The 27,635-nt window shown below is 39.8% G+C and overlaps 2 protein-coding genes across 8 annotated transcripts; both read right to left on the bottom strand.

Moving 5' to 3' along the window:
- Positions 1–89: 89 nt before the first annotated feature.
- On the bottom strand, positions 90–8,690 carry trim25 (tripartite motif containing 25). Of its 6 annotated transcripts, none has more exons than XM_028018137.1 (11): positions 8,547–8,690; positions 7,651–8,258; positions 6,398–6,493; positions 6,059–6,292; positions 5,152–5,320; positions 5,033–5,059; positions 4,811–4,873; positions 4,604–4,693; positions 4,159–4,302; positions 3,518–3,577; positions 90–3,436 (listed from the first exon to the last, which is right to left on the bottom strand). In XM_028018137.1, the coding sequence occupies exons 2-11, from the start codon at positions 8,245–8,247 to the stop codon at positions 2,907–2,909; spliced, it is 2,010 nt and encodes a 669-aa protein (XP_027873938.1). In that variant the 5' UTR covers positions 8,248–8,258; positions 8,547–8,690; the 3' UTR covers positions 90–2,906. The 6 variants fall into 6 exon arrangements, with proteins under 6 accessions (XP_027873938.1, XP_027873942.1, XP_027873940.1 ...); XM_028018141.1 differs by having other exon boundaries at positions 4,159–4,272; XM_028018139.1 differs by having other exon boundaries at positions 7,651–8,294; positions 8,547–8,684.
- Positions 8,691–10,315: 1,625 nt separating this feature from the next.
- On the bottom strand, positions 10,316–23,854 carry rasal3 (RAS protein activator like 3). 2 transcript variants are annotated; one of them, XM_028018883.1, is made up of 19 exons: positions 22,900–23,854; positions 19,271–19,413; positions 18,121–18,199; positions 16,871–16,938; positions 16,691–16,770; positions 15,984–16,104; positions 15,810–15,908; positions 15,058–15,732; positions 14,825–14,969; positions 14,069–14,213; positions 13,749–13,985; positions 13,456–13,657; positions 13,252–13,343; positions 13,069–13,182; positions 12,390–12,579; positions 12,153–12,263; positions 11,868–12,058; positions 11,655–11,739; positions 10,316–10,576 (listed from the first exon to the last, which is right to left on the bottom strand). In XM_028018883.1, the coding sequence occupies exons 1-19, from the start codon at positions 23,519–23,521 to the stop codon at positions 10,466–10,468; spliced, it is 3,510 nt and encodes a 1,169-aa protein (XP_027874684.1). In that variant the 5' UTR covers positions 23,522–23,854; the 3' UTR covers positions 10,316–10,465. The 2 variants fall into 2 exon arrangements, with proteins under 2 accessions (XP_027874684.1, XP_027874685.1); XM_028018884.1 differs by lacking the exons at positions 18,121–18,199; positions 19,271–19,413; positions 22,900–23,854 and adding an exon at positions 17,634–18,020.
- Positions 23,855–27,635: the final 3,781 nt, after the last annotated feature.

The raw sequence follows: 27,635 nt of genomic DNA, 5'->3' as shown, positions 1-27,635 counted from the left end.
CTGCTGTAGATTTTGGACACAGTTGACTGATAACAATTTGCTACAACCAGTACATAAGCAGCACCGAAAGAGACCGAGAACAAAGTTTATTCAATCAATCGATTATACTTTATTAATCCAAAAGAAAAATTACGTTGTATTTCAATACAGCTATCTGAAGAAAGTCAAACAGGCACACAAGACAGGAGCCTGAGAATGCAGCCATTATGAAAGGTGCCGGGCCTTCAGCAGATGAGAAAAATACAATACATTCTTACAGATCATCATGTTGTTTATTTTATTAAAAGATCTTATTTAGAATAATTTTTAGGCTCGAAAAAGTAGAAGAAAAGGTTGATTTGGTCATCGACTTAATAAAATGTAGTAAGTGCTTTCAGGTCAGTTTTGGCTGAATATGTCCAAACAACAGAGAACATGACTCAAAGAAAGCTTTGATTAAACATGACAAGAAAAATTAAAGCAGAAGAAAATGAGCAAGAAGACATTAGCTGGGAATTGAAACAACTCTGACGTGTGATTTAAATAAACAAGATACACCCTAGAAGGATCCCTAAAAGTTGTTGTAGATAACAGAGTTCACAGGTTTAGAACAGGTATGGTGTTAAAAACAGAATCTAAACGCTACAGCTTTTATTAACACACTGCAGAAACAGAAGACTTAAGCTCAGCATCACGCAACATATAACTTCATGAATTGGAAATCTTCCCTCCTTCCAGTTCACTCACAATGAGCCAACAGAGCATCCCATTGGCTCGCTTTTCCAACTTTTATAGGAAACTAAAGTGTTTCATCTCTGTGAGGCTTACAAACAACAGAACCAAGTTCAAATCTGGACCTGGACTGTTGCTGAATATCTCCGTTCTCCCCATCATTTCCTCATCCAAACTCCACCAGTGAAGCCAAAAGGTCTTCCGGGTGAACAGATGAGAGACGGATGTTTCATTTCTTTAGTAAGACAGACTCTATATGACGTCTGCTGTAATCAAAGAAATGATGTCAGCACTCAAGGCTTGGTAATCCTGACAAAGTCAATGTATCCATTTACTCTGGTTTCTTAGATTTGGCATAGTGTGCACAAGTAATATTTTCATCTCGTCATATACTTTTTTTGCTGGGACTTTCCATCTAGTCTTTATAGCCTCATTTACAAATAAAAGCAGGTTTTAATACACACGCTTAATATGAAGACACTGCACCTAAAATGACAAGTGATTTATTTTCACAATTTAAACAAGATTTAGTAACCTAAAATTGCTGTTTTTTGTGGTAAAAGATTATTTTATTGAATTGTAAGTATTTTATCAGGTACACGTTGGATGTATTTTTGATACAACTATTTTCTTCCCATTTCCAGATACCAAAGCCTCAATATTAAGCTTCTCAACTTCTCCCTGAACAAAGTGGAAGCTGAAAGACCTGCATGTTCATAGGAAGCAAACACCCAGCAGTCAAAAGTAAAGACTTTACAGGTGTTTGTCCAAAAAGATTTGCTGCTAGATGTCTTAAAAGGACAGAGCAACACCAGAGAAACAGGGTCTGTAAAGTTTCTGAATCCATCAGTGCACTCCTTAACCTGAAGTGTCATCATATCATTGTGGATGTGTCGCAACTGAAATAATCACTGCAGTATTTCACAAGAATATTGCAAGTGATTTTCTGACATCGTGCTAGAATTCTGTAAACAAATCTGAAAATCCAAAACTGAACCCAGATTATCGCTCATAACACATATTTTAAGAGTATAACGACAATAATCTGGTCCACTGCCATGAGCTCAGCTCCTGTCCTGCTGTATATTCTCTGTTTCAGATTAGGAAAGAAAAAGTGTGACTATCTCCAATCCACACTGATTGAAAGACAGTCAAGACTTATTCCTTGATTACATTGGATGTTTTAAAATCAAATGTTTTCCTTTAAATACATCCCATAATTAAGAACAAAACACAGAAGCTAGTCCCAATCACCAAATCCAAACAATTGAGTAAAATGCTTCAGCAGCTTTTACTCTAAACCAAAAACCAATACCAGTTTCTCTTTCGGCCATATGACCAAAACAGAAGCTCCCACACTCTCCACCAAGAGCCAAGTGCTTTATTATGATCCACCCTCAGCTCTTCCCATCCATTTATGTATTAAGGCTTTCATCTGTCTGCTTAGTCAGTCAGCACAGAATCATAACCTTAATAATCCTTTTGTAAAGATCACCTTATGACAGGGCATAAAGGAATGGTCCAACCAAAAATAAAGACAGATCCACATATGGTGGGAACACCATGGACCGTCTGTACTGACGAGGGAAATAAAATAATCAAGAAAGAAGTGTTTAAAGGTATACTAAGCAAGATATAGCTAAACTTAACCTCAACGTGTCATTATGTCTTACTCTGTAAGAACTCCTTGTCTTATTTCATGTTGCCAATTCATCTGGGGGAAGACTTCAAGTAAAACCAACTGACCACTACATCGCTGACCCCCCACTGGTCTTAGCTTACACTTAACTTGTAAATATGTTTGTTTCTGGATCTTGTGATATACAGTTCAATGGAAACTAGAAACTTTGAGTTTAGAAATACCAGCTGCGTAGTATACCTTTAAACCAAGAGGAGTCTTGGCACCTCAGAGAAAGTGACAATAATGAGGGAAATTGTTGAATATAAGTGTGATGATGAAGATAAATAGAATACGCATTAGCCAATCACAGAGAAACATACGGGTAATTTTTGGTTTGTAGTTTAAATGGAGATTTTAGTTGGGTTAATAAGGATCCTTACTTAGATTAATGTTTTATTTCCACGTCCTCATTCCAGACTAACCAGTATTGAATGACGCACCAGTTAGTCTGGCGTCTTTCTCATGCTTCATTGTAAACACATGCAGTTCTCACATTTCAACTGCACGTCGAACTCTACTGAAGCTTGCACAGAGTAATGTAAGAGCCACTGGAGAAAATCCAGAAGGCTGGGTAGACGGCCTCAGCGGACTGAAAACTAAACGAATGGAAGGGATACGCCCTGTCCGCCACGTTATAGAACGTAGCCTTGCCCTCCTCGCAATCCAACAGCACCCCGACGCGCTTCGGGTTCGGATTGACCAGCACCACCTCCGTGCTGTTATGCCAGGCCGACAGCTTCACATTGAACCACTCGATGCACCAGGACTTGCTGTTGCGGCCGAGCCTGCTGGTGGGGCCCTTGCGGTCGATGCTGCTGCAAGCCAGCCCGATGCCGATGAAGTTGTTGCTGCTCAGTCGCACCTCCCAGTAATGGCGGCCTGCGGAGAACCCCTTGGAGGCCAGGACCTGGGAGCAGACGGCAAAGCGCTCTGGGCAGTCGGAGTAGTTTGTGTGCTCGTCGGACACCGTGGCCTTAGTGAAATTCTCGCTTAGCTCGATGCGTTTATGGGCCGTCCTTTGATCAAAATTGAGCACAGTGCCATCTAGTGGAGACGGAATAAAATTAAATTTTAACGACAAACACTTGCTAATAAGACAAGAGGCAAAGATATTTGTTTCCTTACATTTCATAAGGTCACTTCGTTTCTCAGCAGAGCTTATCTCTGAGGGAATGTCTGTAGTCTCTGTGACGGGAAAACACATTTCAAGCATTTTGTTCTATTTCAAAGTGTTCACATGCATCTCAAATTAGAATCTCATCAAAAAGTCAATTGATGTCAGTAAATCAATTCAAAAAGTGAAATTATGATATCTGTTTCTAATGGTTATATATTTCAAGTGTTTTGTTGAAGGTTCTAGCAAATGGCTAATGAAAATCCAGTTTCTCGGAACATTACACAATAACAACTTATAAGATGATTTTTAATACAGATATGCTACCGATTACACTGCCATGGAGAAAACTGGTAACTTGACAATTATCCTGTATGCAATAAACTGAGTGGAAGGAAAACCACACGTTCTCCCTCCACTTTCTCTTATTAAGCTTGGGGCAGCCAGCTTCCTCAGTAATGTCCTTTTTTGGATTACACTTCCTTTGGAGGGTGGCAGTGATGGGATTACTGAAATAAATGAACCGTTTGATGATGTTCTTATTCGTTAGCATACACCTGAAATAACATCAATATGAAGTTGTCTGTTTTTGTTTTAAACAGTTTATTATTTATCAGTTATTCACATTCCAACATCTAAATCCGGTACCTACCAGTTACTTCATTTTTTTCAGCAGCAACAGGACGTCCCCTTGGTTTTTCTTTCACGCCAAACTCCTGCAGGTTTTCCATCGATTTTCCCAGTTTCTTATTGCCTGGACTGGATTCGGTGGTCAGAGAAGGGTTTTTTGCGGGTTCTAGAGAGAAATAAGTCATCATTTTCTACATCTCAACTATAACAAAAAACCTCTGCAAGATTCACAATTACGTACTACTTGTGTTGGTATATCACAAAATCTCAAGAAATAGCCATTACTTTGCAGTTTTGATGTAAAAATGTGTGACTGTATCATTTTGCCTGATAAAATGCAGGAAAAAAAAGCAGGGTTTTCAATCTCACCTTAACAAACAAAATGGTTTTGGTTTGTGTTTGATTAAATTACTCTAGGAATATGGTTTGTTTGCATGATGAAAGAAAAAAAGTTGGATTTTTCTTACTTTGAGGTTTCTTCTTTAGGGCCGGTTTGGCCAGAGGAGCTGGACTGTGGGATCTGGGGAATCGAGGGGTCACTGGGGGAATGTTTGGCTCTGAGGAAAGTTACGAACATGACAAATACAATTTTATCATGCATCTCTTAGGAATGAGATAGATTACAGATACATAAATTGGCAGACTGAAAACAAGTGTCGGAGAAATAAACACACCGAATTCCTGATAAGTTCCAAGACTCGTAGGTGAATGTCCAGAGGCAGAAGCTGCTCTTTCACCTGAAACATGAGTTTAGTTACTTAGCTTTTTATGCTTTCATCTAAATAATTAAATGAATTTCCTCTAAGACACCGCCTCGCTAAATCACTGCACCAGTTAAGAGTATTTGATTTGATTGGTTTCCTGTTTTTTCCTCTCCACATATTTAAACCACTCACCCGCTGCAAATGTGCCAGTATTAATGTCTGAAATAAAATTGGATATTTACTTCACTTGCTTTTATCATGTGACTACACAGAGTGAAGCCACCAGCTTATAAATGTGCTTGCATAGTCACCTGCTATGAGTTTTGGGATTCTGGCCTCCACGGGTTGCTTCAAGAGCTCCGTCAAGTAGTTCTTAAATGTCAAAGCAAAGGCCTCGACTTGCACGACCTTCTTGGAATCCAGAGTGATTCGAGGGCTGTAAGGGTCATAGCTTACAGCCTGGGGAAGGTTAAGTGAAGTCTGCAGGGACAGAAAAACAGAGAGGTATTCATTCAGAAATGTGTATTTTGATGACCAGCCATCATGTGCATGCAGCAAATATTTTGCATTTTATGCTTCTTTCTTTTCATCCTATGCATAAAGAAGAGGGTTAGGTAGAAGAAAAGCGAATGTTTGTGTGCAGTGCTCGGTGGAAATTTATTCCTTAAATTTGTATGCATTTTACCATATTACAGCCGTGCACAATGTGTTTTATTGTGATTTTGTTTATGAGACCAGCACAAAGTTGAGGTTAATTGTTCAGGTTAATGCATGGCTTAACATGGTTATGTCAACCACGCAAGTCAAAAACATGTTGCAATTAAAGCTTAATTAAAGATTAAAATGTTTTGCCCATTTTCTTTCCAAAATATCTCAATCAGAGTCAGATCGGTAAACCTTAATACGTAAATTTTACCAAAGATTCTCAGTTATGTTTAGGACTTTGACTGTGCCATTTTGACACGTGAATCTGCAGCTACCCAAGAACTATGATGATTTGGTTGGCTGCTTGTACGATTAATACTCTCCTGGTCAGATTAGGTAGAAGGCCTCATCTGGGTACCTTTGCATTTCTGTCAGACCACTTTCATTTTAAAATTATGACTTGAACAGTTTTCTATGAGCTGTTCAAAGCTTACAATACTTAAAAAAAATAAACAAACTCTGCTATAAACTTAATGAGCCACATTGTTCATTTTTCATTTGCTGTTATCCCACCTGCAGGAAGGCCAGGGTTTGGGACTGACCCAGCAGACAGAGGATTTCCTCTTTAGCTTTGCCAATGTTGTCGACGTTCTCGCTGAACTTTGAGATGAGGCCTCTGATTTTGACTTCACCAGTCTCCACCTCTTTGTCTACTGCCTTCAGGGCGTCATTCTCCTCTTTGGTCATCATGTCCCGCATCTGCTGATACCCAGCCGACAAGGCACTTTTCCTGTGGATGGCCGACTCCTTGTGAGGACCACAGCAGCAGGAATTAACCCCACAACAAAACAAACTGAAATCAACAGCATCAAAGTTCTTCGTTTGAGCTTTAATCATTCAAGTGATACAAACCCGTAGCTTGTTCTGCATGGCCCTCATTTGAGAAATTACACTCTCATTCTTCGAGAGCTTTCCATCCAGAAAAACTAACTTCTCTCTCAGGTCCATCTGTAAGCAGAGAAAACACGACTCATTCATTCACATCATGCATCGTTATGTATGGATGGATAAATATACATTCAGTTTATGTAGATACAACATTTCCCCATTTCATGGTGAAGTGCTGAAGCACAGCATGTATTTATTTGACTCGTCAATCCTGTTCAGATTCAACGGTGTCACAGCTGACATTGTGACTGAAATAAACAGAGATGTTTGCAATAAAATACTGACTTCAACAGTCAACAAAGTCAATAATTCAACAGCACATGATCAGTTCCAGACTGCGCAACAACAACCGGAGGAGTTTCAGTGGTTAATAATTTATCACTGCATAGTTACTTTATTAGTCGTTAATGACATAATAAACTCATGTTGCTCTGATAAGTCACCTTAGACTTTATTGTATTCTCGGTTTATGAGAAAAAACTCCTTCTTCACCGTATTGTCTCTGCTCAGGTGATTCACCTTCTGAATCACCTGACTCTCTACGCCCAGAGTCAGTTTAAGCTAATTCATGGGTGAACCATGAAATATGTCAATAAACATTTAACAAGATGGCTTCAAATGTTAATGAATTGCTCATTTAATCTTCCATAGCTACTTCTAAATTGATTTTTTTTTTAAACATAAATTATTGAATTAATGTTTAGATTTAGGCACTTGATGTAGTATGAAGTATATAAATACAATTTATGGCTGATTCCTAATTTGCAGATGCAGTTCTGATTTTTAACCAGAGCTACTTTTTAAGCAACCTAAACACTATTGTTGCAGTGGAATCTTAATGAATAAAAGCAGGCGCATTTTTTTTACAGGCTGATAAAAATTACTACAGGAGAGAAATGTTAGTAAATAAACTAAGCTTCACGATTATCTCAAGGCTGTTTACATCTGATGCTTGTGCACCTTCATCTAACAATTTTTTCCTTCCACTCAGCTTTCTGTTAATGTGCTCATATACAAATTCAATTCAAATTCAAAAACGCTTTATTGATCCTAAAGGGAAATTAAATGTTCACTCTGCGAACCACTAGGTTCTTTAACAGTGACTTTATGTCCTAACCTTCCATGTGGTTGGTTTAAATGACCATCTGCGGGACAATGGTTATGACTGTGCAGATCATAATATATATATAAGATGCACTTGTATTAGACTGAACTACCTCTTTCTTGCTCCTTTGCTCCTCTGGAGAGGTGAAGGAGCAGCCTTTGTGGACCTGCTGCAGGCAGAGGCTGCAGATCGGACGCTGGTGTTGGCTGCAGAAGAGCTCCATCAGCTTGTGGTGGTCGGTGCAGATCCGCTCCATCAGGTCCCCGACGGGGGATGTCAGCTGGTGGAGGCGGAAAATGGGGTTTTCCCGGTGGGGCCGCAGGTGCTCCTCACAGAAGGAGGCCATGCAGGTGAGACAGGTCTGGGCTGCCTCCGCTTCCATACAGGTGTCACAGCGGATCACATGCCTCTTCTTCTTCTCGGGTTTGCTTGCAACAGCACCTTCGGTCTTGTAGGACCTGACCCTGAAGGTCTCCACCACGGTGCTGAGGACCGTGTTCTTCTTCAGCTCCGGCCTGGTGGCGAACAGGGTCCGACACTGGGGGCAGCTGTAGGAGTCCTTCCAGGTGGCGAGCAGGCAGTTCTGGCAGAAGTTGTGTCCGCAGGGGATGGTGACCGGGCAGTCAAAGGTGCTCAGACAGATGCTGCAGGTCAGCTCGTCCTCCAGGCTCATGAGAGAAAAGCCAGACTCGTCGGCTTCGGCCATCATGGAACCTACAGCTGCAGTGACGAAGAAACGAAACTTAAAGGCGGCGCCTGAAGAAAACGAAAGTAAGAGACAACCGGTGCGGATTCATTTACGAAGAAAAGTCAGGAAATTAAAATAATACACATCAAGTTTGTATCAGTCGGCTGCTTTTAAACAAGCATGCAAATATTACGTGTCGTTAGGACCTTTAATTCCTTTAGTTTAACACTGTCGTGAACAGACAGTGTCGCGCAATTTCATAAGCGAGCACTACTGTTAAACTTCCGCTTTAAATTCTCAATAAATGTCTCTTACAGTACCTTAACGTTTTTGTGGACGCAGTTCTGGTAGGATTTTCAGATCACTGTCTCAGACCGAGTGCTAAAAGGTGGAACTGCGGAACACCGAGGTGAACCGTGACAAATCGGCTCTAAGCAAAGTCCCTCCCTTTTGTTTAATAGCAGGTGTGGCGTAACGCTCAAGTCAGAGCGCATTTCACAACAAAACGCAGCCTGCTGTAGTTATATACCTTCGACCAGTGACTGGCTCCTCTAAAATATGATAAATTACGTAATCACCTAAAATCCCAAATTTCCTGGGGAGGAAAGCATCTGGGGATGTGGGAGGTATGGCACACCACCTAGGGCGGCATCATGTAGAGGGTTGGCATGCTAAAAAAAATGGTTTCTGTCAGTTGTGCCCTGAACGGCAGTCAGTGGCAATTCTAGCCCTGTTTTATAATGGGTTAGTCTGATCCGGGTCCTCTTACTCTTATTGGTCTTTTTTTAAGTTTGATTAGTGACTGTTGTGTTGTTTTGTAATTAATTTCCCAAATCTCCCTGGAGTCACTTAAACAATGTCAGACTAAACAGCAGCACAGAATGTTAGGGTGTTTCTGTGTGAATAGAAAGGTGTTTGGTACTGAAACTATGATAGGCCCACTTCATGAACTGTGAACTGAAATAGTAAAACCCTGACTCATAATGTCTACTTTTCCATAGATGGACATTCATTCTTGTAAAAAGGACCAACAGTTCAGATAAAAATAAGGGTAATGCAATTTCTAAGTATGATTTTCAAATAAAGTTCAGGTTAAGGACTCATTTTCAATAGTCATTAACCTGAACTTCTACCTTGACAATAAACTGGTTTTAGGTTTATTAATCCTATAAATTTAGTAAAATGTTCTTTAAATGAAATGCATAGTTTTGAGTAGATTTTATTTTAATCTCAGGGAGAGCAGACCCCACTGGGACTGTGTCACTCCACAGCTGCTTGTGTCTCATTAATGTTAGCAGATGTTGGCAGGTATGATGTGGTCTTGAGATTCGGTTTCAAACTGAGTTTATACACCTCTGGAAAAAGTTTAAAGTTTCTCTGATTTTACTCTTTATAGGTATATGTTTGAGTAAAATGAATATTGTTTATTCTATGAATTACTGACAACATGTCTCTTAATTTTGTTTGTGAATGTATGTAAATAAGCAGTTAGATTTAGAAAACTGCACCAACAAATATCTTTTCATGGGTTTTAGCCTTACTGGGGGCTAAGCACCCCTAAAGGTCAGATCCTAGAATCGCCCCTGACTGCAGTTATTTACATGCCCCACTCCCACAGACAAACAATAGCACTTTTGTGTTGAACAAACAATAGGCACTTTATATGGCCAAACACTGCAACATTTTAATGGTATTTAGTCTGACATTTGATTTGTAGTTTTCAATGCACTGCTACGTTAAAGGGCTATTTCAGGGTCTTTTTTTTTGTAGGTAACTCCATTTGATAATTTCTCATTTGAAACTTATTTTGACTTATTAAAACAGAAGTGGATAATTAACTGAGCCAAGGTTTTTGAAATACAGCTATAGATTTCTATAGAGGATATTCTAGAGAAATAAGACTCAGTGTCAGGGTCATATTTAGGCTGCATGCCACGGAAACAAAGGGAAAACAGGAAGTCATGGATCACAAAGTAACTGTTCCTATACATTCTTCTGAACTTAAATATTAAGCAAAAAGAAGTGCTTCAGACAGTTGCATTTATTTTAATGGGGTTAGATTTAAAAATGTCAAATGGGGCTCTTTGTAGTTTTTTTTAATTTGTCAGACAGGTTTACAAGTAAAAACATATTTGACATTTTGGTACAAAAAAGAAGCAGAAATGTTGATAAACCTTGTAGGTTTGTTGAGTTTAGCACAGGCATTTATACAAATTGAGAAGTGTATATTTTTTTGGGCTCAGGTGCTGTTGATGTGGGGCTTTTCAGGGTGCTGCGTCTTGATCTGGCTGCTGCTGTAGGCCTCGTTGAGCTGCTGCAGGTCCTTCGTCAGGCCTGCAAACTGTTCCTCCTGAGAGCAAAGTGAAAGCAGCCATTAATGTACTGTCATCATTTAAAGTTGTACTAAAAAATAATCATCTGCTTGGGTTCCAACATGGCCATCTTCTCAAATATAATTGAAACTTTTAAACCAAATTCCTTCTAGGATCCAGGTCCAGTGAATACAAAGAAAAAGCCATAAAACGAGTCCATGCTACCATGCTTGAGTGTTGATTTTAGGTTTTTCTGCTGCTTCATTTTTGTCAAACATAGTGGATCACATTGAGGCCAAATTTCCATTATGCTGCCTACATCTTTCATACACTTCTTTCATTTGTTCAGATTCAGCCTTGCAGATGTAAGTGGTGTTGTTGCCATTTTCCTCTTACAGAGAAGTGGCTAATTCCTGGCAATCTTTCAAAACAGGTTAAACTTGCTGTTTACTAATTGTACTTAAATGTGAACATGTGAGTCCTAGCCACTCCTATGAAGACTGACGGCTGTCTTGAATATTTTCAACTTGCCAGGAAAACATCGTTCTGTTCCATGTTTGAATGAAGAAATATCTTGGGGAAAAAAGAACATTTTTCAACTTAGTAGTTGTATTGAGAGCAAATGTTCATGTCTCAGATCGTTGCTTTTGTCTTTCTCCCATGGCATCTGAATGCATAACACCAGAAAAGGCCAAGAAGACGTTTCTTGTAAAGCTTCTAGCCAGAATATTGTTTTAAACACATCAATTTGTATTTATTTATTTATTTTTGTATTGTATTTAATTCTTTGTTTACAAGCTTTTAGCTAAATTCCTTCTTGAAAGGGGTTCTCTTGAATTTTGCTCCGCTGCTATATATATATATATATATATATATATATATATATATATATATATATATATAGTTATATTTGAGTCGTGTTTGAGAACATCCTACATTTAACAATAAAAAATTGTTCAGCATTTCGATGGACTGACAAATGCTGCATTTGCATGCTGTGTGCATCTAACCAAATAAATATGACTACAATTCATTTGAATTCATTCTAATTTTGAAGATAATTTTAATATCTAAATTAAATTCACTGACTGATATTTGTGTCTCTGCTTCCCTTACCAGCACATTCATTCTCTCGGCTGCAGCAAGTGCAACACCTAGCCTTCTCTCATCTTCTTCCCTTTCCTCTTCAATCACGCCCAACCTGGAACAAACACAGAGATGCCAGCAACATACAACATGGTGAAGTTAGAAAAAATGTGGGGAAGTTGTCTCTTCAATTTGATCCCAAAGATTGCTTTAGCAGGCACAAAAAATTCTATACAATCTCACCTGAAGGTGGCACTGGCGAGCTGCTCCTCTCGCACCGCCAGCAGGTTCTTCAGCTCATACACCTCAGCTTGCAGCATTGCATTCTGGTCCTGGCTTTGGATGATGAAGTCCTCCAGACGTTTGGCCATGTCCAGCTCCCGCTCTGTCACCTGCTCTATCCCCAGACGGAGCTCTGACAGCTCCTGGGCGTGCTGGAGGGGAATCACACTTTTATGTAAATGCAGGAAATTGAAACCCAGTGTGAAATCAGTTGTGGGGATGGGTGGATGGATGGTTGAAACATACCCGGTCCAGTAAGCTGAACTGCTCGTTCTCGGCTTTCATCTCACCCGACTCCCTGTTGGGGTTGACGATGATCCATGGAACTGGTGCTGGAGCACGCCTGATGCTTTCACTCTAAACAAGGTAGACAGGAGACTGCTGGGTTTGTTTTACAGGCAAAACAAAAAAATATCTCTGGAAAATGTCAAATAGCATAGATTTGCTGGTTGGTATTGCACCCTGAGACCGGGCTTTACTCACAGTATCTGGTCGTGTGATAACTGGCTCGTTGACCTCGGCCCCTTGCTCTTCGTGGTCCGATGTCGGCAGAGCTTCGGAACTGGTCTGCCTCTTCAGGGCTTGTTTGCCGTGACCAGGACGTCTGTGTGGAGCACTCTGGGTTCTGGTGACTGGTTTCCTCTCTCTCGTGTTCTTACGTGGTCTGCTTTCACTGCGAAATAAACAGATCAGTGTGTCATAATGTCAATATTTCATCCATTACTGAACTGTAAAAAAACAAAATGCAGTTTTCAAATTATTCAAATGATTCTTTTGTGTCTTTTTTTTTAGTTCTTTGATAAAATGTCCTGTGAAACTGCATGTAAAAATATTATCTTTTGTGATTCTAAAAAGCAAGGGAAAAAAATTTGTTGCCACTTTAAAAAATGGTTTGAAGTGTTTACAGATTTTTTCTACAAGTAGTTGACACAGCAGTGGTTTGTGGTACATTCAGTTTTATTTTGCTTCTCAAACAAAAGACTAGTCTATTGGAAAGCCAAAGTTAACCCAATGCAGTGCATATTTACTGAGTGAAAATCTACTGTTGTCATCATTTCCTTAGACATTTTATACATTTCAAATGATCTTCATTACTTGTGAATTATTTAACAAGTACACAGGTGTCATATAGTACCTGTCGTACACAGGTGTCATATAGTACCTGTCTTGTGGGCCTTTGGAGTCCACAGGCAGTCTCTGGAGGGATGACTGCAGAGGACTGTACTTTCTCAACTCTCGTGGAGGAACATACACCGGTTTGGATGGTTTTGTATGACTGCAAAACAGAGGCCAGTCAAAATAGCAGCAGGAAGCTCATGGAAGAGGCTCAAGGCCTCTAACTTACCTGTTCACAATGATCCGAGGCGCTTCAGGACCAAGTGAATCACTTATCTGGTTCAGGATTGAAGGCAGAGGATGCAGCTTGTCAATTGTGTCCTGAAAATGAAAAGCTGGAAGTTAGTTTTATATCATAAAATAACACCTGATGCATAATGGACTCTCATTTGCTCATGATTATCAACCAAACTGGAATCACTTTTCGTCCCACCTGATTCTTCTTATAGATAATGTCCACAAGGAGGCCGTGCAGCACAGCCAGACGCAGGGGCAAGTCTACATAGCCATCAAAGGATGTCATCGGGATTTCAGTGTCTTGATTGGACACTGTTTGCAGGAAACACTTCATCCCATCCCAGTGCTGATCCAGAAATTCATTCATGAACAGCATGTACTCCTCCTTCTCTCCAAACCTGAATCCACACAAAACATTTCATTTGCTTAAACATTTAAACTTTCACTCATGTAGAGTTTGTCAGCATGAGATGACTAGATGCAACTCACAAGGTGGAGTTGGCCAGATTCTGGATAACTTTAGCAGTAAGGGTGAGGGTCCGCAGAGTGTTTGGCTCCGGATATGCCTGAGTCAGTCCGAAAAGAGAAGGACTCAGGATAGCAGGACATAAGAAGCGGAGGAAGAGCGAGGCAGAGATGAGTCGCTGCCCAATTTCTGCTTTCCCCTTGTCTTCACACAGCTCCATCCAGTTGGAGAAGATCTTGTTTAATTCCTCGGGAAAAGATCTGTGAAAGGGAAAGATATGCTCAGTCAGTTCCTTGAAGCAATTTGTCTTTTGCTTCTTCTTCACCAAGCCGTCATGTCTCACCCATGTATCTCAATTATCTTCTGCACCACATCTTCACAGGTTTCCCTCAAGTGCTGCTGGTTGCTCGACAGTTCAGCAGCGGGGCATTTGAGAGGGTCAACTTCACAGTTCTCCACTGAGGCGTATAGTCGGTTGATGAAGTCCCCTTCATAAGAAAAAGAAAGAAAGAAATTAAAACAGACCGTTTTGTTGATGATGCTCATTTATTTTGTTTAGTTTTTAATGTTTAGCCACAGCTTGCCATGGATCTTAAATCGTCTGGAAATGTCGAAACATTGCTGGAAGTCCTTGCCTTGAGGTATGAATTTTTACAATCTGGATTTTATGCACTAAGCCTCTGCTGTTAACAATAGCTACAGTTAAAAAAACAACCTGTTAGAACAGTTTTAAAATGTCGCCATAACACGTTCTTGATTTAGTTTGGCTGAAACTATTTTAGCGAGCTGCTTGGCGAGAGACTTCTCCTAATCTTTTATGTAGACATGATGCACTCAAGAATATTTAATGTCCTCTCCCAATGCAGAAAAGTTTTGATGGTGGAACGTAACAAATAAATGTTTTACAAGTTGGATCCCAACTTGTAAAACTCTTTGATATGCACATAGTGCATGTGCGTTTTTTCCTTTACATTAGGTAAAAAAAAACAAAAAAACAATTTGAATAGAAGCTTTTTGGATGTTAAATAATCGGTATCAGCAGATATTTCAATTCATATATCTTTAAAAGAAACCACTATAATCTTTACGTATTACCTACCTAGTGTGTCAATTAGGTACTTCTGGCCAACCAGCTTCATATATTCATCTATGGCTTTAGTAGCCAGTGTGTTTTCTCTGAAGATCAACGCTTCCTTCTCTCCGAGTCGGTTAACCTCTGCATCGCCCAAATCAATGAGGAATTCCTGGAAAAAGTCCAGCATGAACAATCAATACAGTTTTAAAACAACATAATGCTGAATTTCTGTTCTTGTGTTGACATATTTTCTCAACCTTGGCCTTGCCAATACTCTGGAGTACGTGGACCAGAGCTCCTGCCAGCTCCTCTTTCTCCTTAACGTTGAGAAGTGGCTCCAGGTTTCCGCACATTTTTACATATCTCACTGTCACATACTCCGCAAACTCTTTGTACTTCTCCATCGGCAGCACTTTCAGGTTCTGGAACCGAGCCTTGATGCGGAGGGAAGCCTGTGAACTCAGCACTTCCTTGTTCCCAGCTGAGGCCGACGCCTTGAAAGGCGTGATGGGATACCACTTCTCTTGATAGGTCCGACCTCGAATATCTGCCAAAGGTATGTTCACGCTGCCCAGAGGATGCAAGCTGGACTCATCCCGGGAGTGGCGCTTCTTTTTGGCGTCTTCCTCACGGAAGAGATGCAGGCTGATTTGGGAGATAGAGGGAAGATTGTCGAGCTCAAAAAATTCCCCCCAAAATAGTTGGCAGCCACCAGCTGCGCCCCCGCTTCCCCCCAGGCCTCCTGTAGACCCAGAGGCACTGTCCCCAGCCATGCTGGAGCGATTAGTTGGCTTGCCGACAGCTCGACTGCTTGTGCGGGCAAACAAGGTTCCATCAAGGTGAACCTCGCAGTAGTAGCGCCGTTTGGGGGGAAGATCCTTTGCTTCATTGACCCACAGACTCAAGGAGTTCTCAGTGCGCTCAATGTTATCCTGTGAAAATTAAGGAAGTGTTTTACGTGGTATTTTAGATGTTGTGTAACGTATTTTTCACATGCAAAATAACTTACCTTGTTGGGCTGAGCAGCACGTCTCAAGTCTTCAATCCAGCGATCCCGTTCAGCAGCCGAGGAGCAGCCAAAGCAGTGGGTGTTTTCAGAATTTATCACCTAAAAACACAAAATCCATCCAGTTACTGAGAAGACCCAGCACATCCAACCCGTAGAATCCAAACCAAAGTTTACCTCAAAGCAGTACTTTTCCCCTAAGATTGAGCTGTGGACCGGTCTGATGACAGTGCTGGTGTCGGCACTCAGATCCAGACTCCCTACTGGAACCGATACAGACTCACGGGAACCATACTGCCTGTAAGATACAAACAACAGTGTACAAGTTAAGCAGAGTACACTTTTACAAGCAAGTCCAAGCTAGGTATGAGTCTCACAGCATGCCACGGTTTTAAAAGGGACAGTTTTAAAATTTCATAAGTTATATGCCACATGTTTTTAATGGTTTAAAGTGCTTAAAGCTTTGAGAAGCATGACTGCAGGCTAACTACCCAAAACAATGATCAACTAATTGCAACTGTAGTATTTCTACTCAGCGTTATACTGTGAGAATTTCATACTGGCTCATGAGCTCATGTACCTTAGAACAAACACACAAAAAAAAGTTGACGTGCACTTAGGAAATCATGCCAACAAGCATGATTTCCCATAAGTCAATTGTTATAATATTCTGACTATTTTATGGATGGATGATTTTCTCACTAAATGCATGAGTTTACTATTATCTTCAGCTGTTTTTTTTTTCTTTCAACCAATGCCAACAGCATTTTTCTTGCTGTGTTGGTAGATAATTGCTTTTAAAGGAAATAAAGCAAATTTAGATTTATTTCCTGTGCTAACCTGATGAGGTTAAAATACTTTAGAAACATAAGAGTTTGCTTTACCTGCTTAGTTTGTTTAGTCCCGGGTTCAGTTGGGTGGTACTGTTCCTTTTGGCCTTATCCAGGCGCCGTTTGATCAATCCCTGAGGGTGAAGATGTTACACCGGGGGGGATAAATGCAATTATGTATTTCGTCATGAGGAAATGCAGTGCAGGCACACAGATTATCTGATGTGTACTCACCCGTACACCACCATCCTGGTTCTTCGGCCGAGAGCCGCCTGGGAGGCCCACAGGGTCAGGGCTGCATTCTGAGGGTCAAGATGAAAGGTGTTGGCATGAGAAAGATATGTAAAGACCAAAAGGACATTAAATCTATCAGAAGGTTTGTGGAAAATATATGTTAGGTAAAAAAATCCCCCCCCACCCCCCTCAAAATATTGTTAATCCTGGCATTTTTCCCTGAGGACAATTTTAGCTTGTAAAGAGAAAAAACTGATGTCTGAAAGATATAAACTGTTTACCTCAATGTATTTTGTTTAGTCATTTCAATGAGATTTGGTTATCATTACCAGCTCTTTAAAAAAACAAACAAAAAACAAAAACTCCCTCTAAAATTCACATTTTCTACTTTTAAAAGCAGTTTATGACACATCTCTCAAGTAAAGTCCAGCACCGTGGTTCCCCACCCAGTGGACACATTCGTTTACCGAAGGAAACATTTGTCAGAGCTGCAGTGATAGTTGATGAACCCAGAATGACAGGATGTGGTTTTTAGTTGGAGGCTGATAGCTACAGAAATCATAGTCAAACTTAATAAGCTTCACGAACAGGGATTCTGTGAGTCTTTCATGTAAATTAACTTCTTCAAAATCTTCAGTACATAATTTCCTCTTCTTTTTATTTCTAGAGTCACTTCTTCAGAATGAGATAAAAGTTAAGAGGAAAATGTACATTTTTGCCAACAAAGCATTTAAGGTAGAGCACTGTCAGGCGTTTTGCTTACCTAAAGGTCCTCCACAAACAATCCAGCGTCTAAATCCCATCATTAGTCCGAGCTGAAAAAGACGTTTCGCTGTCTTACTTAAGAAGCTGTGTCTTCAACATTTCCTTCCCCTGTTCAGTAAAACATGCTGCTCCTGATAGCGTTCAACAACCTAGCCGATCCAGGATTGTCATCTCAAGATTGCAGCTTCTAACTTTCTCTTAATATTTAAGCAGAAATCAAACAAGATGCTTCTTGATCCCTCCCTGTGCTACTCTATCCCCCCTGTGCTCTTCTTTCTCTGCGTCTGTTCATTGGACTTTGAGCAATCAGCCGCGATGTTATCTTTCTCAATAACTCACAAAGGAAGCAATTTGACAGTCAGCCTCACAATCAAACATTCAGCCATTTCCTCTGTGACTTTGTGCAGAATCACACATCTGATGTCAAGAGGCAGACTTTGGTACATTTATGTCTCACTTCATGTCTCACTTGTGTGTGTATTGACCTGCATCATTGTCGGCGAGGTTCTGAACGCTGAGGTTGGACAAGCAGCTGCTGACACGGTTTCGGATCCACGTCGTCGGCTGAGAAAGACGCACACATTGAAACTCTCCAAAATTAGACAAATGCGTTTTTACAATGGCTGTGAAATGTACAACAGGTGCACCTGAAAAAGTCAGGAGGGTTGGCAAAAAGTTTGTTTATTTCAGTGATTCAATTCAAAACTGTATTGAAGTACGTGAGTGGTACTCTCTGTACTATATAGATCCATTAGACACAGAGTGATATTTTCAAGCATTTATTTTTTATTATAGCTAAGAAAGAGAAGAATATAACAAAAACCCAAAATGAAGTTTTTTTTTGGAAAATTGTAGAATTACATGACACCAATAACAAGACATAAAATAAACGCCACCACATACAAAATGATCCAGCTTAATCATTCTATTGCTATTCTTGAGCAATATCCATTATTTTCTACTACATTTCTTCCTTCCACACAACTTTCCATTAATTAATTTATAATATACATCCCGACGAGTCTCGGTTGTCATATTAAAAGTACCTTTTGAAAATAACAACCTTAGTATGAAACACTTTTTATTAAGTCCACGTTTGTTTGTTTTTTTTAAAATATATATATTTTTGTAGAGCTGATGTAATATTTACATTTTAAATTTCACATTCTTATTAAGATCGCCAGAGACAGCCACCAGCACCCCTTGCTGTTACCCATCTCAGCAACAGCAGGCTCATCTCTACATGCTTAAGGATACGCGTGTAAGATAATGGACGAATGAATGGATGTTCTCATTGTCTGTGGAAATTATCAGAATTAAAACAAATTGAGTCTTTTAAGCATCCATCTGTGTAATTAATCTATACAATGTGTTTGATGTGGTGATAAAATCCCTGAAATAAATGGGCTTTTCAGAACTATTCTAATTTATTGAACTGGTCTGTGCATGATTTGCACAGAAAGTGCATTTAGGTTTTCACTACCTGTAAGCCACAGTCATCACAATTTATGAAAATGTTTAGAAGACATCACTCTGTGTGTAATAAATCTATGACCTGAAATAAATTCCACTTTCTGTTTTTGTCCGTTTCTAGAAAAACCTACATACAGGTAGTATAACTGTGAGACTTGTTACCTCATCCTCTTGAGTGATGAGGATTTGTCCGTCTCCCAGGATGCAGTTGGTGATGTCCCATAAGGGGACCTCCTGTGGTGGGACCCAGTTTTGTCTTGTAAATTCACCGGCTGTAGCATGTGCCGGTTCAACCTCCTTCAAGTCTGCAAGAGGACATTGACTTCACTCACACACACAGTCGACAGGGAAAGAGGTGTCTGCGATCTACACCATCATTTCGGGCACACGGTGACCCTTGTTTGTTTTTTAGTTCTGATAATTACGGCCTGATGAGACGACACTTATCTCACTCACCGTGTGGCCACTCCCACTTACTGATGCGATCTCTTTCTTCATGGCACACCAAGAGACACGGATATCCTGTTGTTTCTCAGTAGCTTTGCTCAACTTCCTTCTTAATTTGCAATGTCTCTGTGTTTACTTTTAAAAACTATTTTTTTTGCAGATGCAGGCTTTTTAAAGAAAAATGAAGATACTGAGAAAAGCACTGAATAAATGAAGGGTTGTTGAGAAACAATGGTTTTGTAGAATCACTATAATGATTAAATAATACTCAACTGCAGTGCATTCACCCAAACTACTTGTTGAAAGTATCCTCTCGAAAATGACTAGACTGCTTGATGGTACCTTTTCCTCTGCGACATCAGTGCGACTTTAGGATTAGAAGAACCTGTTCACTGGCGTTTATACTTTATCCTATCCCAGTAATCTAAGTGATTTTTAGACAATAATATCAGGAGGAAAATGTGTTGTCAGCTGGTGTTTTTTAAGTTTAACCACCTTCATAATCTGTGGTTGATTGTGTTTGATTTGGGTGAACAGAATAGATGAACCACAGTGTTTTTGTTTTTATATTCAAACACCTTCTTCACAGTTCCAGTTCCAGTTTTTACTGCCGTTACTTGAAGCTAAAGAGATTTTCTGTCCAAATGCAGTGCAGCGTGAAGTCTGCCATCTTGTGTCGGAAGTTCATTCTGGCGCAGCACTCTGCAGTCCTCTGCCCTGCTGTGTGCAGTCAGAAGGAGTCATGCACAAAAATCCAAAATCTGTTTGTTTTTTTACTAATCACTTTCATCTGACCGCACACAAGCTCTAGTTTGAAATGTTTATCAGACGTCATGTGACTGTTGGGTGTTGCTCACACCTTTTCTTGCTTCTCCCTTCTCATCACTGAACACGATGCAAGGACATCGAGTTAAAAGCTTGACTTGTCAATCGAGAAGCAGCTTGGGGACTGCAGGTCTCCCAGCAACCACATCTGCAATTTGGAGGTGTGCGTAGTTCTCTCTAGCCTGGGGCCATTGTCATGGGGAGTCTAACACTTACAGATGCTTATGTCAAATGGGCTACATCATAGTGTAATATTTTATTTTATTATCTTTTGTTCATTGTTTTTTGTTTTTGTTTAATATGATCCTTTTGTTCCAGCTAGAATAGTTAGACAATAGTTAAAGTTAATTAGTCTATTTAGTTTGGCAGCTCAAAGTGTGTTTTAATAGGTTGTAGCCTTGAAATCAATGTTACTTCTCCTTCAAATTCTCTGATGACACAAGCTGTTGCTCCTCTCTACTAAACCTGGAACCAATAACGCTGCCAGCAGCATAATTAACACCCACGATCCTAACACAGATGTTTGTCGCCTCTCTAGAGCCTTGCAGAGACCAGGCACATTCTGGCTAATTTGTATTATTAAAGTGCCGTGTCAGTCCAGTGTAAAGAAGGCCTAATAGCAGTCGGAAATAAGAAATACATCAAGCATAGACTCCTTGAGAAGCTTTTATGTTTTCCATGTTGATGATGTAATACTATACTAATGTACAGTATATTCCATATAGAGACATTTTCATATATTATGTTGTAAATGAGCTTAAACAAATTTGCACAAACTATTTGTGTGAAATTAATTTTGCTAAAGGGATTGATGCTGAGCGTCAGGATCATTGGTTAGATTTAATTTTACAAAGAATATTTTTGCTGATAAACTATAAATGTAATTTTTTTTATGAAGTTCTGTCAATGGTAGTTACAAAGGAAAATTAAAAAGCAACATGTAATACTGACATCTGAACTTTCACAGCAGTGTAAAACTGGACAAACAAACAAAAAAGAAATTTATGAAGGTTCTTGTATTTCACGATGTGTTAGTAAACTGGACATCGTTACTTCCTCTCTCTCGGCATCATCTGTATCAGGACTGGGCAAATACTGCAATCAGGCTCCATCCAACAGAGAGGATCTTATTTTAAATGCAAAATACAAATTCATAACCTTTGACAATAGCAAGGAGCAAACGTTTCAGTGCAAACAAGCTTTTTTTAAAAATAAAAAAACATTCATTTATTTTGAAATAAAAACATATTGCATTCACATTACACTGTGTGTGTTTGATGTTCAGTGACTTTAACTCAAAATTAAACATCTGCTGCTTATTACAGGATGTAACTTTGAATTGTGTTCTGCTTTATGCTTCATTTATCTTTATAACATCACCCTTATGTTTCATCCTTGCACTCATTGCTTTTTATTTTGATTTTACGTTGTTTTTTTGTTTGCTTTTTTACTTTAATCTCTGATGTTATTTGAATAATTTCATTATTACTTTTATTGATTGCATCTATAATTGTTTTTTCATTGTATGTGTATTCTCCTGCCAGTCCTTTGACTGAAAGCACTGTACAAAGTTTTCTATATTACTATTATTCTTGGATTTTCTTTGTGCACAGGGCCAGGATGTATTTTGGCAGACATAGACTTATATTATTTTTAGGCTGGGATAATTAATACACCACCAAGATGAGCCATTTTAGTCTGGACTCTGAGGTAACAATAATGTCGTAGTTGAGGGCGTGGCCTGGGAGGCGGGGCATGATGGGGGGTTGGGTCCACAGTGATCAGCTCACCCGGGATGCCCTTCATGCTAGAGCTGCAAGTTCAAATAGTTGACACATTTTTGACTCAACTTAACGTTGACTCAAAATTGACCAAAATTAGAATATATTTTGTAATTATTTTTGCTGCATGTTTCTGCTCAATGCATCACTGATGAATGTGATTCACTTCTGGAATATTTTCAATCTTCCACTTTTTTTGTACATACAAAACAGTCCAATAGTCGTTATTAAAAGAAGCCACTATTTTTTTTTATGGAGTATCCTTTCATTTCAAAGTAAGTTAATATTTCCAGCTTGTGCCATTTCTGAATTAATAACTTCCATTTTTAAAGTCAGCTAGTTTACAGTAATAGTGCCAGCCACTGTTTTTCAGTAACGTTTGTTTTGAAGTTCCTTCTCACCCTTAAATGAAGCTTCTCACCCTTAAATGAGTCTTCTCACCATGTCAGCTCAGTGGTTAAATATGAACCTGATATGGTTTTGTGAAAAGAGGTCTCACATACCACACCTTTGTGCCAAAAGAACATCTGAAATGTAACAGGAAATCATAGTCTCGCCACATGTGGTGAACTTTTTAGAGCCGGACGCACTTTTACGTGGGAAAATCCACTTTTGTAGAGACAAAGTCCCATGCAACCTAATCATTTAAAGTTGCTTCATCATCTTAAACGTGAAACTCAGCACAGAGTGATTTTTCTTTAAGTACCTTTGTCACAAACTCAGATCATGTGTTGTTACCTGGAAGCAAGGCGTGCTCGCTGTTGCGGCTCTGCAGCCTCGGCCTCTTGAGCTTCTGGGTCACGTTCCACAGGTATTTTTTGAAGATCGTCCCCCCACTTCCTTTCGACGAGGGGTCATTGGAGGAGGCCCCTGCAGCCTCTGGGGCAGCCGATGATGAAGCTGGCTGGGCTGAGCTGGCGGAGCTGGAGGAAGGCGTTAAAGCTGCAAAAAGAGATCCAGGAGGCTCCGACAGAGCCCTCCTGAATGGGTTCTTCCTGGTGGCCCCGGCACCTTTCTCAACCTTGGTTGCCTCTCCACTTTTCCCACCTGTTGAATTTTTGTCCCCAGGATCCTCACTCAGGGCTTTGCGCCAGTTTTGCATCTTGCTCCACTTGTTGCTGGAGGCCTTCTGGATCTTGTCGATAGTGGACGTGGAGGTGGCTGCAGCCCCGTCTCCTTCTTCTCTCGGCTCATTGAGCGTTCCCTTGGAGCCGGTGTGCCACTTGTACGTGTTGAGGGGATCGGCGGTCTCAGACAGTTGAGGATGCTCGACAGGAGTCTCCTTTTCCTTCTCTGGTGACCCCTGCTCCTTTGATAGAGGATGAGCTGCATGCTCTGAATCTTTCTCCTCGGTGCCCATTTCAGATTTGACTTGCCTGCTGCAGAACTTCTCTCCAATTTAAAGCTGCATTAACTGCCTTCATAGGAGGTTTCTCCAACGTCCTTTCTGAGTTACTGCTATCTTCAAGATTTTTTGTAAAAATTATTATTTATTTTTGCTTACACAGGCAAAGTAGTCCTCCCTGGTTCAGTCTCAGTGCTTGTCTCATTTCCTGTCTCGTTGCAAAAAAAAACGTTATCCGGCAACAACAGTCGCAGAGCTGCTCCGCTTGCGGTTGCTCTGCTGCAGGACCCAAACTCCTCTGCTGCGTGTGCCGTTTGCTTCCTCATTGAGTGCCACTGAGAACTTCACCTTTTTACACAAAATCCTGCTATTTTTGTCTGCTGTTAATGTTTTGAATAAAAACAAACTTCCCTCCCTCGCTTCCTGTTCTGCTTTAATATAATGTTTTAAAAAAACAGAGTCATCTCCATTAACTATGACAAACTGAAATACAGGTTTTTATTTGTTTCAGAGTTTAAAAAAAAGCAAAAAAAGCAATGGTTGCTATTTTGAGAATGAGGTCCACAGTCAGGCTGTGAAAGGTAGTTCACAGTTTTTTCCGTAAGGTGAAGTTTTGACAGATTTTGAGTTGTCTGTTGTGGCACAGCGGTGTGAGGAAATGTGGCTTTGCATGTTTTGACTCAACAGGTTCTTGAGCTTGATGACATTTATATCAACACACTTCACACTTGAAGTAAAATACTTAAGAAAATGAATTAAAAAAAAGGTTTACACATAATCTGATGTGTATTGGCTCTATCAGTATTCACCTCTGCGTAATTGTCAGAGGTTACCTGTGGGCGTTTTATGGACTGTTGACTGTTAAAATCAATTTCCTGTGAAAGCAAGCCTGTGCTTCCTGTCAGTGTGTCAGAGTCACAAAACCACTTCCTGTTCTCGTTCTTCTCTCAGCTTGTTCACACCTGCAGGGTGTCCTACCAACGCCTGATGGCACATTGATCCACAATTTAATTCAATTCAGTTTATCTATAAAGCACTAAAATTCACAGCAAGTATCATCTTGAGGTACTTTACAGAAATTATTTAAATCCAATCATACATACAGTCCAACTGATGCAATTATGAAACGGCACAAAAAGCTCAATTAATTAGTCAAAGTTTCTGTCAGGTCTAAATACCTATTAGAGACAATTTAAACAAACACAGGAAAGACAAGAGAGTTAGATTCTTTGTTTCTCGCGAGGAGAACGGACAGAGATGTGCTTTCAGTTACAAATCTCCTACCGCTCTGAAACACATCTGGCCGCTCCTCTCTTTTTATTACTCTCAGAAACCCTCGTACATTGGGCGCTTTGCAACTTCTAAAAGGGAGGGGCAAAACAATTTATCACATAGTTGCAGCGCTAATGACTTTTACTATTTAGACACATGTTATCTACACTCTAAATCCCTCTGCTCCATTCGAATACCAGACATGGCCGGCATTGAGTAAAACAAGTTGTATATCACACAGGAGAGCAGAGTTTATTGCTGGCAATAAACTCTGCTAGAAGAGTTGTCTCCGCTATCTCCCAGGCTTTGCTGATGGCATCTCAAGGAAGTCACAGGAAGGAATCAAAGTTATTTAACACACAGAAACATTATCTAAATGTAACTACAAGACTACATGATACAACGAATATTTGATAATACTAATAATACAATTTACCCAACAGTTTCTATCTAAGGAAGCCCAGCAGGTTGCATCGAGCCATTGACCTGCGGCATCCACTCCTCCTGGACGAGCATGTAGTGACAATGGACAACCGCTTGCATTGAGTCGTTGACTTTATGGCAATCTCTCATACCGATGATGCATGCAGCGACAGTGGAGAGGAAAAACTCCTCTTTAACAGGAAGAAACCTCCAGCAGAACCTGACTCGGTTCAGGCCAAACGCAACGACCGACTGGGGGGTTTGAGAAGATACAGCAGATACACAGAAACAGAACTCATGTAGAAGGATTAAGTTACAGAAAAGTAAAAAGTTAATAGCAGGAGAAAGAGAGTGAGAGAGATAGATAGAGAGAGAGAGAGAAAGAAAGAGAATGTTTAGTTGTTGGCAGCATTATCTAAGCTGATGTCCTGATTTGAAAGCAACTCTGAGGGTTCAAATGTTGAAGTGTAAGCACAATGTGAAAATCAATGATAGTGGAAATCAAATAAACATGAATTCATGTGAAAACATTAATTGTTAGAAATTATGTTGTCCCTTTAGAAAATGGATTAAGTAACGAATTTGGAAACCGAAGAATTTTTCCAATACTGACGCTTATATACATCTGTATAATAATAAAAGTGAACTCCAATATTGTTGACTGCATGGGAATCTTGAGAAGCTTTAAAAAGCTCACCATCTGATCCCAACAATATGATTTTACAGAGTTATTATTAATTTGTCAAAATAAACATCTGAGCAGTTTACAGCAATTTAATTCTGAAAGTTAAAGCTGTAAGTGACTGAAACATGGAGCCAATGTGGAAACTGCAGGCAAGAGCGCAGCCACCGAATAACACAGTCATCAACTCCCCTCTGGTGGTGACAATACGGAAGCACAACGATTTTTCTTTTTTCTTCAGCATACTTGGATGCATAATTGTGTGTTTTGGTTATAATGATAACAAACATTTTAAGTTGGATTTATGATAGGCAAGTTTTTGTCTGTAAAATCCACGAGTTCTATATCCCGGTTGAGCTTAAAAATAATGATATTTTTGTGGAGCATGTGATCTGATTTTGTTTAGCTATACATTTAGATGGGCACCAAGCGATTTTATGCAGAAAGAGTAAAAAAAAACAAAAAAAAAAAAACACCTATGGCTTCAAGTCTGACATTAACATTGTTTGATATAATGTAGTCTTAAGTATGCAAGTTACCACAACAAAAGTTACACTATATAAATAAATTATAATGCAAAACGGTAAAGTCGATGTAGTCGCTCTTAGAATAAGTTTACTTTATTCAATTTACACCTGATAAAGATAGTAGGTTTGAGTTGCCTTCTTTTCACTCTGATTAAAAGTGAGAAGGCGGCAAAAATATAGCTGAGCTGACTTAGTAGAAAGCCCACTCACCTTGACAAGGCACAGCCTGAGTGGGGTTAGTTTTCTATTTTTTATTTCATAAGCGGAACAAATAATTTACATTTTCCAGGTCGCATTATTGGGACACATACACAATTTAAAATGAGCAGTTTCAACAGATTGTGTTGCTATGAGAACGCCTCCCCCTCCCCAGAATACTCAGCTTACAATTCCTGTAGAGAACAAACCAGTCAAATCAAATGCAAAAATCTTGTGTGTGCTTCTGGCATTCCTCTTTCCACTTTGTGATACAGACATGAGGAAGTCGTTGCTTAATTGTTTTTCAGCGGAAGGAACCATCCAGTTTTGAAAAGGATAAATAGTTTTCATTTCCTGTCAAACTGCTTTCCTTCATTTAAAACTTTACCCAACTGGAGCTTAATGTGCCTCTTTTTTTATTGGGATTGGTTCTGGGAGCCACATGGAGCCAAATATCTTTTCTGCCTTGGATTGTACAGGAAAGCTTTACGCCTGTTGACTGGAGGAACTCTTGGAGGGATTAGATTTTTAGAGGACTACTTATTAGTAGAGTTTGTGGACATCTTAAGTGTTTTGGTGGTGGTTTTAGTACTATGCATGTGGAAGGCTGGATGATTATCTGGGGTTTTACATGCAAACCTGAAAACAAACAAACATTAGGCTTTTGGAAGCATTTGGATCTGAACAGGGTTTTGGTCCAGAGATCTTGTCAATGTAGTAGCAGGTGCATGTTGGCACTCCTCTCAGTTTGACGGTTTGTTTGGATCATCTGGTGTAACATAAGTGTACTGGTTCCCAGTAATGGGCACAAGTGCAGGAACAGCAAGCCATACCTGGAGCAGGTTCCATCCTTTGGGCTTTAGGTGAGCTGGGTTCAATTGTTGGAACTTCAATCCAGTTGCAGCTCCCAGAAGATGAACTAGACTTTTGTTGAAAAAGACATTCTCAACACTGTAAAACATACAGTGAGACCAGATGAATGAAGATATATTTTCCTGCATGTCGATAAAACTTTGATTTCAAGGAA

This window comes from Xiphophorus couchianus, chromosome 5 (assembly GCF_001444195.1).
Source record: "Xiphophorus couchianus chromosome 5, X_couchianus-1.0, whole genome shotgun sequence".
Taxonomy (NCBI): Eukaryota; Metazoa; Chordata; class Actinopteri; order Cyprinodontiformes; family Poeciliidae; genus Xiphophorus; species Xiphophorus couchianus.
This window is presented reverse-complemented; position numbering and strand designations above follow the sequence as displayed.

What these genes read in the sequence shown, in the direction of transcription:
- trim25 (XM_028018137.1), bottom strand. Translation starts at nt 8,247, where the DNA reads ATGATGGCCGAAGCCGACGAGTCTGGCTTTTCTCTCATGAGCCTGGAG. An exon ending in CCATGCAGAACAAGCTACGG is followed by an intron (nt 6,293 to 6,397) that starts GTTTGTATCACT and finishes GGTCCTCACAAG; the next exon opens with GAGTCGGCCATCCACAGGAA. An exon ending in AAACCCTGGCCTTCCTGCAG is followed by an intron (nt 5,321 to 6,058) that starts GTGGGATAACAG and finishes CTGTCCCTGCAG; the next exon opens with ACTTCACTTAACCTTCCCCA.
- rasal3 (XM_028018883.1), bottom strand. Translation starts at nt 23,521, where the DNA reads ATGGGCACCGAGGAGAAAGATTCAGAGCATGCAGCTCATCCTCTATCA. An exon ending in ACCAGGATGGTGGTGTACGG is followed by an intron (nt 16,771 to 16,870) that starts GTGAGTACACAT and finishes CTTCACCCTCAG; the next exon opens with GGATTGATCAAACGGCGCCT. An exon ending in AGAGTATTGGCAAGGCCAAG is followed by an intron (nt 14,970 to 15,057) that starts GTTGAGAAAATA and finishes GACTTTTTCCAG; the next exon opens with GAATTCCTCATTGATTTGGG.